General features: G+C 36.4%; 3 protein-coding genes and 1 pseudogene across 6 annotated transcripts in view; 3 read left to right on the top strand and 1 right to left on the bottom strand.

Moving 5' to 3' along the window:
• The window catches only part of LOC139814476 (uncharacterized), a 172820-nt gene that overhangs the window by 143462 nt on the left and 10188 nt on the right, over positions 1–19170 (top strand). The window lies entirely within an intron of this gene.
• On the top strand, positions 826–3994 carry Mtdna-helicase (mitochondrial DNA helicase). 2 transcript variants are annotated; one of them, XM_071780739.1, is made up of 8 exons: positions 826–1289; positions 1383–1743; positions 1853–2094; positions 2173–2854; positions 2967–3211; positions 3284–3378; positions 3452–3668; positions 3742–3994. In XM_071780739.1, exons 2-8 carry the CDS (start codon positions 1485–1487, stop codon positions 3895–3897), a joined length of 1896 nt encoding a protein of 631 aa, XP_071636840.1. In that variant the 5' UTR covers positions 826–1289; positions 1383–1484; the 3' UTR covers positions 3898–3994. The 2 variants fall into 2 exon arrangements, with proteins under 2 accessions (XP_071636840.1, XP_071636839.1); XM_071780738.1 differs by having other exon boundaries at positions 826–1743.
• Positions 4141–19170, top strand: part of LOC139814470 (glycosyltransferase 25 family member) — a 114070-nt gene continuing 99040 nt past the window's right edge. For 2 of the 3 annotated variants that reach the window (XM_071780741.1, XM_071780740.1), the window contains exon 1: positions 4141–4526. In XM_071780741.1, the coding sequence (XP_071636842.1) occupies positions 4339–4526 (188 nt within the window). In that variant the 5' untranslated portion in view covers positions 4141–4338. The remainder of the gene's footprint in view (positions 4527–19170) is intronic. The other variant, XM_071780742.1, reaches the window with a different exon arrangement.
• On the bottom strand, positions 4843–7578 carry LOC139814472 (uncharacterized; annotated as a pseudogene).

Genomic DNA, 19170 nt, shown 5'->3' with positions numbered 1-19170 from the left:
TAGAGAATGGTCCTACTCGCGGCTCATCCTAGTGAGTAGTGTAGACGGATAAAAATCATTGATTATCTATGATTTTTACCCGTCTACCCTACTCACTAGGATGAGCTGCGAGAGGGATCATCCTCCAGTCTAGAACGGGCATTAATAGGGTCCTGAAATAAATAGGAGTATATTAAATATGACAAATGGAGTATTAAATTAATAAATAAAAGAAAAAATTAGGAATTTATGCGGTAATTACCTCTACATTTTGTCCAGAATGCGATAAACTTGGATTTTTTTTTATTATCCTCAGTTGACATTTTTGCAGCTATAAAGATCTAAAAACACAAATATGTAAAAATGTGACAAAACTGCAATATAAAAGACAATTTTTTGCGATAAGTATTATCAAGAGACACGGTAGTGTCTCGTGCCAAGTACACGCGGAGCGAGACCGACCGTGACTCTTTTACGCGACGCGACGGGTTGCGAGTACCCGAGATGTTGAGATCTCGATAACGAGTGAACGGATCAAGTTCTAAGTAGGCTTGATCGATAGCTTGGGGTCCAATTAGTTTAAATAACATACCTTCGGCCCTTAAAATTGCTGCTCCAAATATGTGCAATGAAACGAAGACACGATGTGTTGATTTACGAAAAATATGACACTTATAAAACGAATTCTACTGTCGCGCGTTTAAGAACACACGTCTAATCAATTAAGAATCAATTAACACTTATTTTGAGTTTAACAGAATCTATATTTAAGTTAAATTTTTAGATTAATCGCGACACCGAAAAGCGTATTAATGTTTACAAAAACATAACCTTTCACATGCGGTTGGAAGAAAAATAGCGGACGAGTATGTACATACATACTTTTTTAGAGCTCTACGGGGATAAGCAAATGTGAAGTTAGCAATACGTGGCAATACCACATTGACTTTATGAACTTTTTTTGTCCGAAATAATTGTTGGTATTTTGTTGGAATTTGTTGGATTAATTAGAAAATTTGTTGGTTGCCCAGTTTTTGGAAAATTGAAAACAAAATGTTGCGCGTCACACCGACTTGCACTACCACACATACAAAAATCCTTTGATTGGTTCCCCTCAAAATAATGCCGATGCGCAGTACGGATCGGCGCAAACCACAAAACAGGGCTGAGTGAACATACTGGTTATACAGGTTATACTGTGCACGTGCTCCACACGCTGGTTTTTCATTGGTTAGTTTGTTACAGATCAGCATCAATAAGGACAACAAGACGAACGATGTAAACAATAGTGATGCTCTTGCGAGAAACTTGTAATTATTCGTTGAATAATACTTTGGACAACGAATTGTATTGTGACAACACTTACAGAACTAAATTATGCCGTAAATAAAATTCTTTTACAGCTAGACTGATGAAATATCAGCCTTTATTATCGATGAAAGCAATTTCAATGCTACTAGAACTAATTTCAATGTCGATGAAGCTCCAATTAGATAAGAAAAATAATGTCTTTAAAATTATTGGTGCGTTCTTTGACTATAGAAAAATATGATAAATTTCTGATGTTTTATCGTCGTTTGTATGTAACTAATAGAAGCACTATAAATGATCCGATACCTGGGGTATCATTATTTCAAATAAAACATAGTCTAAAGCAAAAGCATATTGTCACCGTCGAAGGACATGCATGTATAATCGTCGAATGTCCTATATGTGACTCTGAAAAATCTAAGAAGTCAAAGATTTATATTAATAAGACAACAGGTAAAGAAAAACATCGTAAAATGTATAATAAGATAAATATTTTTGATAAAAGGTATGCAAATAGATAACATTAAAATAATTTTTTCTTGTAAAAACTTGTTTATTCCAGGATACTTTGTATGTGATAAATGTAATTCTAAAGGAGAATGGAATATATTGGAGAAATTTTTGTCATTAACAAAACTGATCAAAACAAATAATACGCAAAAAGAATTGGAAACTTTGAGAAATGCTATAAAAGTTCAAGAAAATTATGTCTCACAATGGAATGACATAATAAAATCTAATCAGCAAATTGCAAATTTGTCATCAGAGTCATATGAAAGAATACTAAATATGTTCTCCCTTTCAGTAAGATGTTTAAATTAACATATAGATTTCATTGTTTATATATATGTGAGTGTTATACATTAAAGAAAATTGTTACAGAGAATTTCACAAGAGGACATCTTACAGTTAAATGGTGTATATGCGACTTCACCAGCATTACTATATTTTCCATTAATTGCTTTTGGCAATGTCGTGGGTTATAAAACCCTTTCTAGTGAACCAGAATTAGAACAAACTGTACCTATTTGTAACGTTGGTGGATTTATCATTTATAAGCAGAAAGGTACTAGAAGCGATGGGACTGCAGTGGTTGTGCCAACAATACATGATTTATTAGCAATAGCATCTCAAAAGGCAGCAAATGTGATTGTCTGCTTGCCATACAATTTGCAGCATTTACCACAGCAGTTGTTGCCAAATTTCGAAAATTTTAAAAAATTAATTATGTGGTTTGGAAATGATGAACCGAGTTGGTATACAGCCAGACAGTTCGCTAAAAAATTAAATGAGAAGAGATGTTACTTTGTGAGACCAATCGACACGCAACCTAGACCAAAACTAGCCGCTGACAGAGGCTATGATCTTAAAAGTATCTTGACAAACGCACAACCGATCTGGCATAAAAGTATTACTACCTTCGACGATCTCAGGCAAGATGTATTATGCGATTTGCAAAATATAGACAGAGTCCAAGGTGTAAAGTGGAAAAGATATCCTGCTTTAAATCGAATTTTAAAAGGACACAGAAGAGGAGAGTTTACGATTCTAACTGGCCCAACTGGTAAGATAATAATAGACCAGTTAACTACTGAAACAAGAAGATAACTAAATTACTTTCATGAGAGGATACTGCTCACAAAATTATATATTTTTACACATTAATAAATTTTTAGGCAGTGGCAAAACTACATTTATGAGTGAATATTCGCTAGATTTAGCAATGCAAGGTGTCAATACACTATGGGGCAGTTTTGAAATCAGAAATGCTCGACTAGTCAGAACCATGCTACAACAAATGGCAGAGGTGTCTTTAGAAGACAACTTGGACAAATTCAACACATATGCAGATGCTTTTAACAAATTACCAATTTACTTTATGACTTTTCACGGTCAGCAGAACATCAAAGTTGTTATGGATGTAAGATCATATGACATTATCTATAAAAGAAAAATTGGTATTATGTGTAACTTTTCGCTTTTTTTATTTCAGGCAGTTGAACATGCAACGTATGTGCATGACATAGCTCATGTGATAATTGACAATATGCAGTTTATGATGGGTATGTCAGAAGAACTGACCGATAGGTGAGACGAATGTTTTATTTCTTTTTGCAAAATTGATTTTATTTATATATTTATATATTATTGCATATCATAGGTTTTGGAAACAGGACAAGATCATAGCAGAGTTCAGGAATTTTTCTACAAAGTATAACTGCCACGTTACTTTGGTTATACATCCGAGAAAAGAGCGAGATGAAGAATTGACAACTTTGTCTATTTTTGGCAGCGCCAAGGCGAGTCAAGAAGCTGATAATGTATTGATTATACAAGATAAAAGACTTATTAGTATAAAAGGAAAGAAATATTTGCAGGTATATATGCAAATGTTAGATGGTATATATTCTAATCTTCAATATGACGAGTTATTTTATCTTGTGTCACTAGGTTGCGAAGAATAGATATAGCGGAGATTTGGGTATAATGGTTCTAGAATTTGACAAAACCAAACTCAGTTATGCGCAAAAGAAAAAGGTGAAATCAGAAGAAGTGAATAAAACAAAAGAAACAAAAGAAACTCCTATTCCTTCGGTAAAAAATTGAATTAAGATTATAGTAAAAATTTGACCAAGATATTGAAAAAGATTTGCTGTAAGAATCGATGTATATTTTAATAGTGAAGTATAGATTTTGTATGAATTTCTGAGATGTTTTTTGTACAAAGCTCAAAAGAGAAAAAGAATTCAGAGATATAATATTATATATTTATATATTATAGAAAAATAGATATAAAAAAAATATATTTTTTGACATAAGATTGGTTAAAACCATGTGATATGTGATTTATGTTGCGTATGATTTCCTGTTTTATCGATTGCGCATACCTACGCACTTGTGATAGTGATAATAGGCAAAGGATGAGAAGAATAGATCATGTCGTCAGGTCATCTCTTTACGTAATCTTCATTCTTCTATCTAGAATTTTTGATAGGCTACGCGAAAAGATACGTGCGTGATTAGAATGTATCTACTATCCGCATCACGATGATTCTTCGAGGATATTTAATGGTATATTCCGTTGTTGGTCTCGTGTTGTTGGCTACGTGCAATGCGATCTCGAAAAAACCGACTGTGTTGATCAGTGTTCTAGTCAGAAACAAGGCGCACACTTTGCCGTACTTTCTGAGTTTGCTGGAGCGACAGGATTACCCGAAGAAGCGGATAAGTTTATGGTGAGTGACAAGACATAACCTCACTCCTTCGGCAACGACATCGTAAAACCCGCGAGATTATTTAAAATCGTCAACGTAACAATTGTCAGTGTCGATGTGCTATTACAATTAAAGTCAGCGTGTGTTCAATTTAGACGCTAAAACAACACGAGAATTCACGCGTCTCCGGTTACTTATAAAAGTCAAGGATTGCCTGATATTTGAATAATTATAATATAATCGTCGAATGAGATTAAATGGTCTCAATTATGAGGAAATTAATTACAGATACCTTGAAACAATTATTCCATCGGGATTTTCTGTCATTGATGTGCATTTTTGTTTGCTCTCTGTCGCGGTTTCTTTACTTATAAACTTGAAGTTACCCGCCAATCGATACGGCGCATGCGAAAATACAGTGGTATATACATACAATCACTGACAATTAAGTACTACGTTTACGCGAGCGTTACTTCTGTAGTAACTTTACGATAATTCCTTCGCGTAAACGGGATTTTGTAGTAACTTATGATAATTTAAGCCCCTTGCACAATAGGCAATAGCGATAGCGATAGCGACAGCGATAGCAATAGCGACAAAATTTCCGACGAGTTGGAATTCTGTATCTATTGCCTTGTAGCCAACCAATCAGCGTTCAGAATTTTGCCGAGACGAACGTTTTGAATGTTTTGAGTCGTACGTATATTAAGTATAGGTTATATTGTAGTATTTAAAAAAAAAAATTTATGGAAATTTTGTATTGTTGACAACTTGAACTTCAATAAATACTATAATAGATGTTTTATGGGAATCAGGTCATTTATTTATTAAAATATAAAAATTAATACACATTATTATTATTACTTCTATACCATATTTCACAGTATAATATTAAAGCAGAATAGCGCGTGCATAGAACATGTCAGTTTTATAAAAATTATATATACAGAAACGGCAGAATTTCAACTCGCATCACGATGTAGTCCTTGATGTATATATTCGTACTGCCACGGAACTTCGCCAGCAGCTGTCATAAAATATCCCGCATCGAATAAGCCGCTTTCGTAGTTCTATGTGCTCCACATCTTCCGATAGGTCTTAAATGATCATTTCCTGGTAATTCTCGCCATTTTCCTTCAATTATTTGCCCATCAATTTCTCTATCAGCGAATTGAGGGGGACAATATCTTTGCTGCTGTCTCGTCGTTTTTTGTTTTTATAAAATTGTGCAAACACATTGCTGCTAGCACAAAGTCGACGACTTCTGGCCCAGCAAATTGGCCTCCGAAGTATCCTCCATCTGGCTGCAAGGATACCAAATGTATTTTCTATTGTTCTCCTAGCTCGTGACAGTCGATAGTTAAAAATTCTTTTTTGGTCATTTAAAGCCCTGCCCGGGTAAGGTCGCATGACGTTTATTGACATTTGGAAGGCTTCGTCGCCAACAAAATAGCAAGGCGTTTCCTTATCGCTTCCTGGTAGACGAGCTGTTCCTTTTGGCAAGTTGAGTGTACCTCCATATAAAGCTTTTCCGAAGGCTGATTTTGACAGAATTCCTCCATCAGAATCGCTGCCATACGCGCCAATATCGAACAACGTAAATCGATATCTAGCATCACAAACAGCCATCAGCACGATGCTAAATGTCTTCTTATAATTGAAATAGACAGATCCAGAGTTCGGAGGTGCCTGTGTGTTTACCATCAATCGCTCCAACACAATTTGGCAAATTCCTCAAAGTTAAAAAATCTGCGCAGATCTTTTTCCATTGTTCTTCTGTTGGAGGTTTCATGCAGATTGGCATTAAAACATTTGCTATAACGGAGCATGTTTCTTTCACGATGATATGAGCTGTGGACTCTCCTACTCTATAGGCTAGAGTCACAGATAACATTTGATCTTCTGTTGCCAAATATCTGCAACAAAATTATTTTAATAATGTATTTATTTATTAATTTAAAAAATATTAAATTTTTTTATTTTACTTTAATTTTATGGGCTGTAGCCTTTTTTGCAAAATTTCCTTGTCTAGTTATATGTACAAAGAAGGGGGATTATATTGATTATTAAAAATGCAATTAATAAATAAAAAGTAGTATATCATTTGAAGTAAATATGATTTAACAAAAGAAGTATTTATTTCAACAACCTTTTGGCAAAAGAAATTAAAGATAAACGTTACGACGTTTCGACCCTCGGAGTTTGAATCTTTCTCAAGTGATCTATAAACAATATTTACTTCAATAACAAATATGATTTACCTCAATGTTATTGCGAGACGCTGTTCTGGACATATCGATGGTCTTATACTCCTTTTTTCAAGTGTGGGCCCTCTAGCTGGAGCAGTTCATAAAATGTAGGCACATCCATTCTCGTATACCGGAAAAAGAGATCCGGGTCTTCTTTCAGTTCTGAAAATAGAGTTGCGAAGTCGCCATACGCCGCTCGTCCTCTATTTATGGGTACCCACCATCGGCGGTTTTTCCAACGTTTGCTTTTTTCGGCCTTCCACGCGGTGTACAATGCTGCCACAGCTATTTGCATTGTACAGATAAATAACAATAACTCTTCATCTTCCATCGTAAGTTAACCTGAAACAGATATTCGTTAAAATATAACACATAGGACAATGTACTAGGTGCGCAACTAAGTTTCCGGGTTTCACACATAGATGGCACCAATAACACATGTACTCGATTTAAATGTTTGAAGTTGTCTGAAGTTATAGCTTGGACATCTGTTAACAATAACCAGTCGTTATACCAATACATATCGCAACGCAAAAATATTTTTTCTAACAATGGAGATGTCGAATTTTGTGCCAAATAAACAGCATTTGCGGGAAGCTTTGCTTTTCTGTTTTAACTTGAAAAAAAATGCAGCTGAAGCACGTCGTTTGCTTGAGGAGGCCTACGGCGAACATGCACCATCGAAAACTACCTGTGAAGATTGGTTTAAACGCTTCAGAAGTGGCGATTTCGACACTGAGGACAAGGAGCGCTCCGGAAGACCAAAAACAATTGAGGACGCCGATCTGCAAGCGTTATTGGATGAAGATGATACGCAAACACCAAAATCAACTTGCGGAGGCATTAAACATGACTCACCAAGGTATTTCCAAACGTTTACATGCCATGGGAAAATTCAAAAGGAAGGAAAATGGGTGCCGCATGAGTTGACTGAGAGACAGATGGAAAATCGAAGAGCCACTTCCGAAATTTTGCTTTTGCGGCATGAAAGAAAGAGTTTTCTTCATCGAATTGTTACTGGCGATGAGAAATGGATATATTTAGAGAATCCCAAACGCAAAAAATCGTGGCTTTCACCTGGTGAAAAATCAACATCGACGGCACGACCAAATCGTTTTGGAAAGAAGACAATGCTCTGCGTTTGGTGGGACCAGAAAGGAATCGTGTACTATGAGCTGCTGAAACCGGGCGAAACTGTCAATGCGCATCGCTACCAACAACAACTGACCAATTTAAACCATGCATTGCTCGAAAAACGGCCAGAATGGTATACGAGACACGAACGAGTGATATTGCAGCACGACAACGCTCCGTGCCATCGCAGTTCCATCGTCCAGGACACCATCAAAACGCTCAAATGGGATCTGCTACCGCACCCGCCGTATTCGCCAGACCTGGCGCCTTCCGATTATCACTTGTTCCGGTCGATGGCGCATGGCTTGGCTGGGCTACACTTGACCAATTTCGAAGAAGTGCAAAATTGGTTGGATAAATGATTTCGGTCCAAAGACGCGTCGTTTTATCGTCGCGGTATTCATGTATTGCCAGAGAGATGGCGAAAATGTATAGTTAGCGAGGGACGATACTTTGAATAAGTCATTTTTTGTATTTCTCTTGAAATTTTTCATTTTTTATTGATAAAAAAAACCCGGAAACTTAGTTGCGCACCTAGTATATACTTATATAAATACGTTTCAGAAGTACTTACCAAGTAATATTTAACTTAAAAAAGTATATACTCCAAAATCTGTTGAAGAATTGTACAGTCGATGTAGAATGTAACCGCTTTGACAATTACAGGTTATGTGCTACGTTCATATCTGAATCAGATGGTAGGAAGGCTACACGATTTCTGATTGGTTCTGCGCTTTTATTCCTATCGCGCCATTGTGCATTGGATGGCGATAATTTCTATCGCTATTGCTATCGCTGTCGCTATCGCTATCGCTATCGCCTATTGTGCAAGGGGCTTTACTCCGCGTAAACGAGTTGATATATCGTAATGCCCGTTCTAGACTGGAGGATGAGCCGACTCTCGGCTCATCCGAGTGAGTGGTGTAGACGGGTAAAAATCTATAGTTTATGTATAGTTTATGTCACGTACACTATAGAAGGCGGATGAGCCGAGAGTCGGCTCATCCTCCAGTCTAGAACGGGCATAAGATCGTAAGTTACTACAGAAGTAACGCTCGCGTAAACGTAGTAAAGGGGTGCTTTCTAGTTTCCAGTAAAGTCCTAGGGTCCGTTCCGAGTTGCGCATGAAACGCATAGACTGCATAAAGGTGCGGTCACATAGACTGATATTTTCCGCGTAACGCGTATCGTAACCAATCAAAAGCGTTTCGCATTTTCGGTTACGCATATTCGCGCTTCTGAATCAGTCCATGTGACCGCAGTCTTATGCTAGGTCTACAATGCAAGTCGTAAAGTCGTGAGTCGTAAGAATGGACCAATCACAGTCGATTATTCTCCTCAAATTCCATAGTGATTGGTATAATCCATAATCCAGACAATTAAGCCAAGATTTCGGCATAATCCAGACAATTAAGTCAAGATCGGGGGACGAACCAGACAATTAAGCCAAAATCGGGGCATGATCTAGACAATTAAGCTATGATCGGGGTATGATCCGTACTTATAATACCAAAATTATAGCAGCCACTAATTTTGGTATTAGAAAAATAATTTCGGACACAATTACATCACAGCATCTCAAAGATATGTTAAATTTAAAAAGAATAGTATTTAATCTTTATTTAATTAAAGAATAACTACAACTTCATCTAATACTTGTCAAGTTTCATCAATTCTTAACACATTCATACTCCTTTGAATGTTCAAGATGCTTGTCGTCACCTTAGCAGCAACAGTGTTTTGTTTACGAATTGCGATTAAATAAATTCATTGAACGTTCTTAATAAAAAGACAGGATGCCTCAAGAACTAATCAACCAAATCTTAAAGAATTTTATGAAATTCGGGTAGAAAAGACTTAAAAATATAATAAAATTAGAAAAATTGCACCAAACCAGTCGCAATTTATTCAATTATAAATCTGTTATATTCTTCAGTCTTATATTCTCAAGTCCATATATGGACCATGTAGCTTGAACTACTCAAGTCAGCATCGATTTAACATTGTGTCGATTGTAAAACTCAATTTGTGCTACTAATTAGTAATAAAATCACTTTTTATATAATTTAAAAAATTATTTTAAAGTAGAAATAAAAAACTAATGTACAAATAAAAAAATAAAACAAAATGGAAAAATAAAGAAACATCCGCAATTAGTAGAGATCATTTTAATAAAAACATTAATTATTTAATTGATTTTTATAATAGTATAACAAATATTATACAGGGTGTCCGAAAAATCGCCTACTCCACTTCGGGAGGTGATTCGGGACCTAAAAACAAGCAAAAAAGTTCGTACAAACATAGGTCCGGAAATGAGCCGTTTCCGAGTTATAGCCACTTTTATGTTCAAAAATCGTAATTTAGAATCCGCTTGGCATCACTCTTTCTTAATTATTTCTTAAATTAAAAATTTTTATTTTTAAATATTTTTAATTTTTTTAATTTTCATTTTTTTATTTTTTTTCAATTTTTCAATATTTGTAAATACGATTACATTATTTTTAAAAGAAATCAGTTGTATTCACGGCTACTTGAAATCAGTTGTTTTCACAGCTATTCAAAATCAGTTGTTTTCACGGCTATTCAAAATCAGTTTTCACGGCTATTCAAAATCAGTTGTTTTCACGGCTACTTGAAATCAGTTGTTTTCACGCCTATTCAAAATCAGTAAGTAAATCACGGCTTTTCAATAAGTTTCAAATTATTATTTAACAACACCTTACTTTTAGGTTGTATCTAATCTTTCCGTATTCATCAATGAATCGTTTAAGTTTTAATGAATTAGCTGATATGCATCTTATGTATGGTCTTGCTCAAAGTAATGCTGCCGAGGCAAGAAGATTATACATCCAGTCTTTTCCAAATCGAGATGTACCGGGAATAGCGTCTTTTCGAAATGTAGACAGAAACTTGAGAGAATTTGGTAATTGTAATTAAAAAAAATTGAAAATAAAAATTTACGATTTTTGAACATAAAAGTGGCTATAACTCGGAAACGGCTCATTTCCGGACCTATGTTTGTATGAACTTTTTTGCTTGTTTTTGGGTCCCGAATCACCTCCCGAAGTGGAGTAGGCGATTTTTCGGACACCCTGTATAGTCGCAATAAAGCTTATCACAATAAAAAAGTGTGCAAGTAGAAACTTGCACATTATGCTTCCTCATAGTTTTTAAGTGTGCAAGTAGAAACTTGCACATTGCTTTCTCATAGTTTTTAAGTAGGCAAGTAGAAACTTGCACATTGCTTCCTCATAATTTTTAAGTGTACATATTATAAATTTGAACATTACTTTCTCACAATTTTCAAGTATGCAAATTATAGCACGTTGCTTAATCAACATTTTATTTCGCTCATAAAGCTTCTTCTATGAGGAAGCCAAATTAATAAATATCTACTAATAATTATACATAAAAAATAGGCTTCCTCATAAGAGGAATAGCATACTTGAAAATTGTGAGAAAGTAATGTTCAAATTTTTTAATTTTATAATATATGTCGGCTAGTTTCATGGTCTACAATTAAATAATTAATTATAAATTAATTATAAACTAACAAACGAAAATAAATGCACTACATTAATCTACAAACGAAATACAATAGATTTCACATTTTTCTAAAACGTCACTAATTTTTTAAAAAAAGTGTCAGTTGTCGGCCAACATCATACGAATGAGGCAGGAGCCATTGATTAGAACGACGTCGATCCCTTTTCAATTCGTATTAGTACGCAGAGCGGGCAGACAACCGTTCTGAATTACTAAAGCGCTTCATGCGCATTGACAAAACGGAACGATTTCGAAGCGCTACGCAACAGTAAAGCGGGGAGCGCACACTTCTGCACAACGCATAATGCGCAAGCATAAGAAAATTGATTGGTCTATTTCCTTATGCACATGTGTATGGACCAATCAATTTTCTTATGCTTACGCATTATGCGTTGTGCAGAAGTGTGTGCTCCCCGCTTAATGCGGTCTATGCGTTTCATGCGCAACTCGGAACGGACCCCTACTCTCGGCTCATCTAGGGCCGGTATTCATAGTCGGTTCTTGTATTTAAAGATCATCTTAAGTACAATCTTAAGATGTCATTAACCAATCACATGGCCGTATTAGCATCTTAAGATATTACTTAAGACGGTCTTGAAATAAGATCTGATTATGAATACCGGCCTAGAGTTGGTCAAGGTAGAGTTAAGCCAATATCGAGCGGAAGTTTCGAAGACGCCATTTCCCGATCAAAATTACGTGACCAACTTGATACGCAGAATTTTCAAATTGCTGAAACTTCAGTTTGTATATTAAGGCTGCGTTCCGATATTCACTGTCAATACTGAAAATCTATAGTGTAGGTTACTTATTGTTAGTTACGTAAAGTACGAGTTAGTTACGTACGATGCTATAGATTTTCAGTACTTGCAGTGAATATCGGAACGCAGTTTAAGTGGACGCAAGTGTGTTTTTAAAATAATCTTAACCATTGAGATTCATAGATAAATGCATTTCCTGGAACACTTTACGGTAAATGTTTACAATTAGGGCCTGACCTCCGATGACCTTGACCTTGACATATGTTGTCAAGGTTACCCTCCTGAGTGACCTTCAGAAGGTTTTAGTCGGGGGTCGCTTTTTATTAAAAAGTTATTAACAAAAAAAAGTTTGGCGACCTCACCGATTTCAATGACCTTGATATAAGTTGTCAAGGTCATGACTCCGAGTGACCTTCAGAAGGTTTTAGCCGTCGCTCGTTATTCGTTAAAAAGTTATTAACAAAAAAAGTTTGGAAAATACGTAGTTTAGATGACGCGCTTTACAAGTATTTAACTGTTTAAAGCGCGTCACTAATCTACATAGGTTAGATGACGCGCTTTAACAGTATTTAATTGTTTAAAGCGCGTCAACTAACCCATGCGTAAACCATTTCGGGGCTACCGCACCTCCCCCGAAAGCAGGGGGGGGTGTGGGTGAACCTCGGTTCGCGTGAAAAGTGTATGCGTGAACTATTTCGGGGCTACCGCACCTCCCCCGAAAGCAGGGGGAGGGGTGTGGGTGAACCTCGGTTCGCGTGGAAAGTGTATGCGTGAACTTTTCATGCGTGGAAAGTTAATATGCGAGATGCCACATGGGTTAGATGACGCGCTTTAAAAGTATTCAACTGTTTAAAGCGCGTCATCTAACCCATGTAAGTATTCTCTGCTTTAACAAAAAGACTTCAATTTATCAACAATTTACTGCTTTAAATGTTGTGTTTTGGTAAAGCAGCGACTTTCTCGCGAAATAAAGTATTCTCTGCTTTAAAGAAAAACGTAATATTAGTCGTTTATGCCTCTCAGTACTTAAAATAACTGCTATATTTTCAAAACTTTTTTTGTTTATAACTTTTTAATAAGAAGCGACCCCCGACTAAAACCTTCTGAAGGTCACTCAGGAGGGTGACCTTGACAACATATGTCAAGGTCAAGGTCATCGGAGGTCAGGCCCTAATTGTAAACATTTACCCACTTCACGATTACATAAAGACTATATATATATAGACTAATTAAAAACACACTATTTTATAAAATAAAAAACTAATAAACATTTTAACATACAGCACGTTTTAATCAGTTTCGGATAAAATTAAATAAGCAAGTATTTAACAAATTCTACTTAACGTTGTAGTGCATTGCCATCGTTTTACTTGCTAATGTAGTACTTTTTTGACGCGACTTTTTCTAGAATTTATTTTTAAACGGAACGCTACGTATCTAGAAATAATAGAATTTTTGAGATTATGGCACTCACAAGGGAACGGTGAAGTGTCGGAAGTGTCCTTCATCGATTTGGATGTGCTTTGGATCTGTTGTAGAGCATTAAAAAATATTAGACACGTATTTTTTTAGCGGCTTATCTCGACGTTTAGGGGTTGAAACAACCCCTCGAAAATAACGGATTTTATAGTTTTTAGCGAATATCTTCGAAAATATAAGGCGTAACGACAAAAAATTTATACAAAATGTTTATGGCTTTTTGTGGCTCTTTACAATGGCGTAATCAAATTTTTTAAATTTGTCAAATTTTTTAATTTAACCCCACCCTTACTTATTATTTTTGCCAAATATAACAATTTTTCCAACGCAAAAATTTAAGAGCGTCGAATGCCAAATACATTCATGTATATTTTTATTATGATACCATTATTCGATTTTTGGCAAGACGAGATGATATGTGGTATAGGCGTCGCGCTGTAGGTAGGTGTTGCGGTGTTGCGTTATTTCTGTTCAGTTGCGCTGTACGCTTAAAAATTTCCATTACTATACGTATAGTATACATAGATGTATTTGGCATTCGACGCTCTTAAATTTTTGCGTTGGAAAAATTGTTATATTTGGCAAAAATAATAAGTAGGGGTGGGGTTAAATTAAAAAATTTGACAAATTTAAAAAATCTGATTACGCCATTGTAAAGAGCACAAAAAGCCATAAACATTTTGTATAAATTTTTTGTCGTTACGCCTTATATTTTCGAAGATATTCGCTAAAAACTATAAAATCCGTTATTTTCGAGGGGTTGTTTCAACCCCTAAACGTCGAGATAAGCCGCTAAAAAAATACGTGTCTAATATTTTTTAATGCTCTACAACAGATCCAAAGCCCGTCCAAATCGGTGAAAGACACTTCCGACCGTTCCCTTGTAAGTGCAAAAGTGAGATTTTTGGCGCTGACAATTTTAAACCATTTTGCAATTTGTGAAACTAGCCAAGAATAGTCCAGTCATTTGGTCGTAAAAGAAGAGGTTACCTGGAAAGTTTCCCGGGAGTTTTGAAAATTGGTAATTTTATATATTTCGATGTGCTCTTTCCGAATTTCAACTTTGCCACCTCGTATCTTTGCCGCTCGTGCCGCCATATTGGAAAGATGACGCCTAAAAGCAGTTTTTTGACAATATCTCCTTTCCGACTCATTCCACGATAAAAACATTGATATACAAAATAAAACTAGAGAAAATTTCCTACAATTTATGTAATAACCTTTTTTCCGTAAAATTAATAGTTTTGGCGTACGAGCGCCGTAAAGTGTAGTTCAACACGCGTTTTGGCTTAAAAACTCATTTCCACACCACCTTGAGATAGAGTAAGCGGCGCGTTTTTTTTACCGTGGTATCCCCAGTAGGCCTAGTCCACATGCAATTCACTATTTTAAAATTTAGCGCATTCTTCTTCGCTTCGCTGTTCTTGATGGACCAGGTGTTGCGAGTTCATCGTCATTAGTACTGATCGAAACGTCACAGACCGAAATTTCTTCCACATCATCCGCGATGGGATTATCATTTTCATCGCAATCCTCTTCGTTCTCGATTTTATCATACGTTTGCTCGAAAATAGTCTCCGTTTCTTCTTCTTCGTCGCTATCTTGTGATGGAACTTGCGAGTTATCACAGGTACCACTACAATTCGTGCATATAACGGAGCACTAAATAAATAAATAAAAAAGATGTCAAAAAAGATGTCAAAAAGCCTGTGAATGCAGAAAGGCTGGGTTAAAGTGCTCAGTTATATGCACGAATTGTAGTGGTACCTGTGATAATTAACTCGCAAGTTCCATCACAAGATAGCGACGAAGAGGAAGAAACGGAGACTATTTTCGAGCAAACGTATGATAAAATCGAGAACAAAGAGGATTGCGATGAAACTGATAATCCCATCGCGGATGATGCGGAAGAAATTTCGGTCTGTGACGTTTCGATCAGTACTAATGACGACGAACTCGCAACACCTGGTCCATCAAGAACAGCGAAGCGAAGAAGAATGCGCTAAATTTTAGAATAGTGAATTGCATGTGGACTAGGCCTACTGGGGATACCACGGTAAAAAAAACGCGCCGCTTACTCTACCTCAAGGTGGTGTGGAAATGAGTTTTTAGACCAAAACGCGTGTTGAACTACACTTTGCGGCGCTCGTATGCCAAAACTATTAATTTTACGAAAAAAAAGATTATTACATAAATTGTAGGAAATTTTCTCTAGTTTTATTTTGTATATAAATGTTTTTATCGTGAAATGAGTCGAAAAGGAGATATTGTCAAAAAACTGCTTTTAGGCGCCATTTTTCCAATATGGCGGCGCGAGCGGCAAAGATACGAGGTGGCAAAGTTGAAATTCGGAAAGAGCACATCGAAATATATAAAATTACCAATTTTCAAAACTCCCGGAAAACTTTCCAGGTAAAACTACCAAATGACTGGACTAAGAAGTTGTTTTATACTTTTGTCGATCGTATTCATCAGCTACATAGTTCAGCGCAGAACTCACTTCTGGACTCAAAACGTGGCATGCGCTCTTTACCCTCATGTTCATAAAATGTCTAGATCTATCTAAGTATTCCTCGCGTAACTTGGATACAAGCAGTAAGTCCCAATCTTTTTGCAAATTGACCAATTGTATTAAATGCTGTGAGTTTACGATGTTTGTAGGCAATTTATATTTTTCAACAAATTTGTAAGGAATATTAACATTTACATGATTGAGTATTCCTTCTTTTAAATTTTTTAATGCGTGACAAACGTCGTGAAAAAAAAAAACAGATGTTGAGTATTGTCTAGTGGGTGTTGACATTTATTTTGCGCAGTGGAATATCTCGAAACATTAATGCCAAAGAATTTCCACATCGCTTGATTTGGTGAACCCATGTCGGATACAATTCCATGGACATGTGAACCTATTTCACTCGCTTTTTCAATTATTTTTAATATTAAATATTTATAAATAGATCCGTCTGTACTATTTCCTGTATAAAATATCCAACATTGCTTCCATCTCTGTCCAATACCCGCAAGCATAAATACTAGAGTAACTAGAGCATGTGTCGCTACTTCATTACCGTCATGCCCTGGCAAAGATACATTTCCTATGAATGTATTAGTAGATGTATTATATGTTTTAGCTGGTGTTATTACTTCATCCAGAACTATTAAACAATCTTTGTCAATGTCATTTTGAAATTGCGAAATTTTACGCTTAAAAAATAAAAAATTTTATTACTTATTCCGCTCAAAAATTTCCGGTTTTCTAATTTTCTATTTAATGTTCTAAATGAAGGAAGTGGAAGTCCTTGGGTTAATAATTCGCGATATCCTGAATTACCGCAAGCAAAAATCGATACCCTTTAATTAGTGTCGCATCACACCACTTAGGCATTTTTTTTAATTGAAGAGTTAACATTTTCATTTGATCTTCATTGAATATTTTCCGAACTGCGTTTGGAATTTTTTCAGCAATACATAATTTTTCCTGTATTTTCTTCATTTTTTTCTTTCATGCCACTTGTGACTGTTTATAAAGTTTCTTGATTGAAATACGCAATTTTTCTGATTTTTTATATAGTTTCTGCAGTTTTTGGAACTTTTCTTGAATGTTTGTACATGACGATTCTTCATGGTCTACATTTTTTTCTTTTTTTTTGCTGTACAGTTTCAAGTCTAGTTTCAGGAAGTTCATCAATTGAAGATGGCACCGATAACACAGACTGTTGTGTGGATTCTGCATCCTTATTAAAATAAAATTTTATTCTATTGCGATAAATATAGTATCACATGCCTCAGTAGTCGAATTGGTACGACACCCTTCACGGAATGAGGGAAGTTCCAATTTTTCGCAATAAATTCTTTACAGTTATTTAGATAGTTAATTTGAATCGATTTTATTACGGGGAGGTATTTTAATGTTTCAAGTCCGTCGAAGAATCGGTGCGCAGTTTAATAAGTTGGGAAAAAAATATATAGAGGAGACCGGGGCGGAGTCGTTTTTGCAATTATCTCGAAATCTGTATGTTGTGCAAACTCGTCATTCATACTGTAAACGCGGCTTATGGTGCTTACGTGACCAACGGAGTTTAGTGAGGTTACGTGCCATGTTGTGATTCTTATCGAAGCAAACGTGTTTTCGCTTACTCTAAAGAGTGATGCATGCTGGACACGAATCCCGTGCAGTTTTTTTATTTTTTCATTGATTTCTATTATTTTATAAGCGACCAAACCTAAAACTTGTGTTCGGGGCGAAGTCGTGACCAAGCCTTCTTCTTCGTTTTCTTCTTTTTTTATGGCCTTCGAGCTGTACAGCTCCAAAGATGGCCAGGACGAACCAATTGTCGTAGAAACCGCAGGCGGTTTGTCTAGTCAATGTCGCGGGCCACGGATGGCGCGACTTCGAGAAAGTAAACCGGACGGCGGTCACCGCGCGCGACGACACGCAAGTCCGGCACGAACGTAGCGGCCCCCACTCCCTGCGCGGGAAGGAGGTTAAGGCTGAAGGTCCATAGACTTACAAACAGCAAGAAGGAGGCGAATGAATCGATGAGTAGGATTGCATAAGAAAGGAAGTATGTCACTAGAGTGAGGAATAGATTCCTCCATATATCTAACTAAGCGCGAGGCCTTATCGGAGTAAAGAGAGCAATTAAAAATGACGTGATTCATATCTTGTTTGAGATTGTCACAAGGGCATGCACCGGAATCTATTATATTTTTTCTAGCTAGGCTGTGATTTAGGTTGTAGTGTCCACTGCGCAGTCTATTAATTAAGATTATTTCTTTACGCTTAAATGGTTTTTTATGAAACCAAGGACGGTCTTTGCCTGTATGAAAATTGTTATAGAAATAGATGCCTTTGAAAGAACCGCAACAGCGTAAATACTCGCTAACCCGTTTACGGAGGGTTTCCCTAGCAACTGAATAGAAATCAGAGTGCGGAATTCTATAATCAGGAACATAGCCTCTTCTCGAGGCGGTTTTAGCAGTTTTGTCTGCGATTTCGTTACTAGAAATACCCCGGTGGGCTGGGATCCAAATTAGACGAAGGTTGGTGCCTTTGGTCGAAAGTTGATTGCTTTCTCCTTAATCCAAGGGACAATGTAGTTTAGCTGGTTTGCCGCGTTCGAGCAAACGTTCTCCAACACGCTTTTGGAGTCTGAAAAAATTACAACCTTTTCGAAGTCTTGCTGCCAGATGATGATGAGCGCCTGGAGGATGGCCCAAGCCTCAGCAGAGAAAATGGTGGTCTCCATAGGCAATTTGTGCATGACCTGGATCTTTAATTCTGGCGAATATATACCTGCGCTGAGAGACGAATCCCGAATCATCCTTAGAGCCGTCCGTGTAAAACGTGATAGCGTCCTTCCTTAAATCTTTCGTACACTCTAGGAAGAGAGAATTCACATTTTGTATGTCCGGATGAAAAAGTAAAGGTGTGTACTGAATATTGTGGATTAGAGATAGGAAACTGTGGCTGAATACTGGTAGGGATACGGT

Source organism: Temnothorax longispinosus, chromosome 6 (genome assembly GCF_030848805.1).
Source record: "Temnothorax longispinosus isolate EJ_2023e chromosome 6, Tlon_JGU_v1, whole genome shotgun sequence".
Classification (NCBI taxonomy): domain Eukaryota; kingdom Metazoa; phylum Arthropoda; class Insecta; order Hymenoptera; family Formicidae; genus Temnothorax; species Temnothorax longispinosus.
The sequence above is the reverse complement of the archived record's forward strand: the minus strand, read 5'-3'. Positions and strand labels throughout refer to the sequence as shown.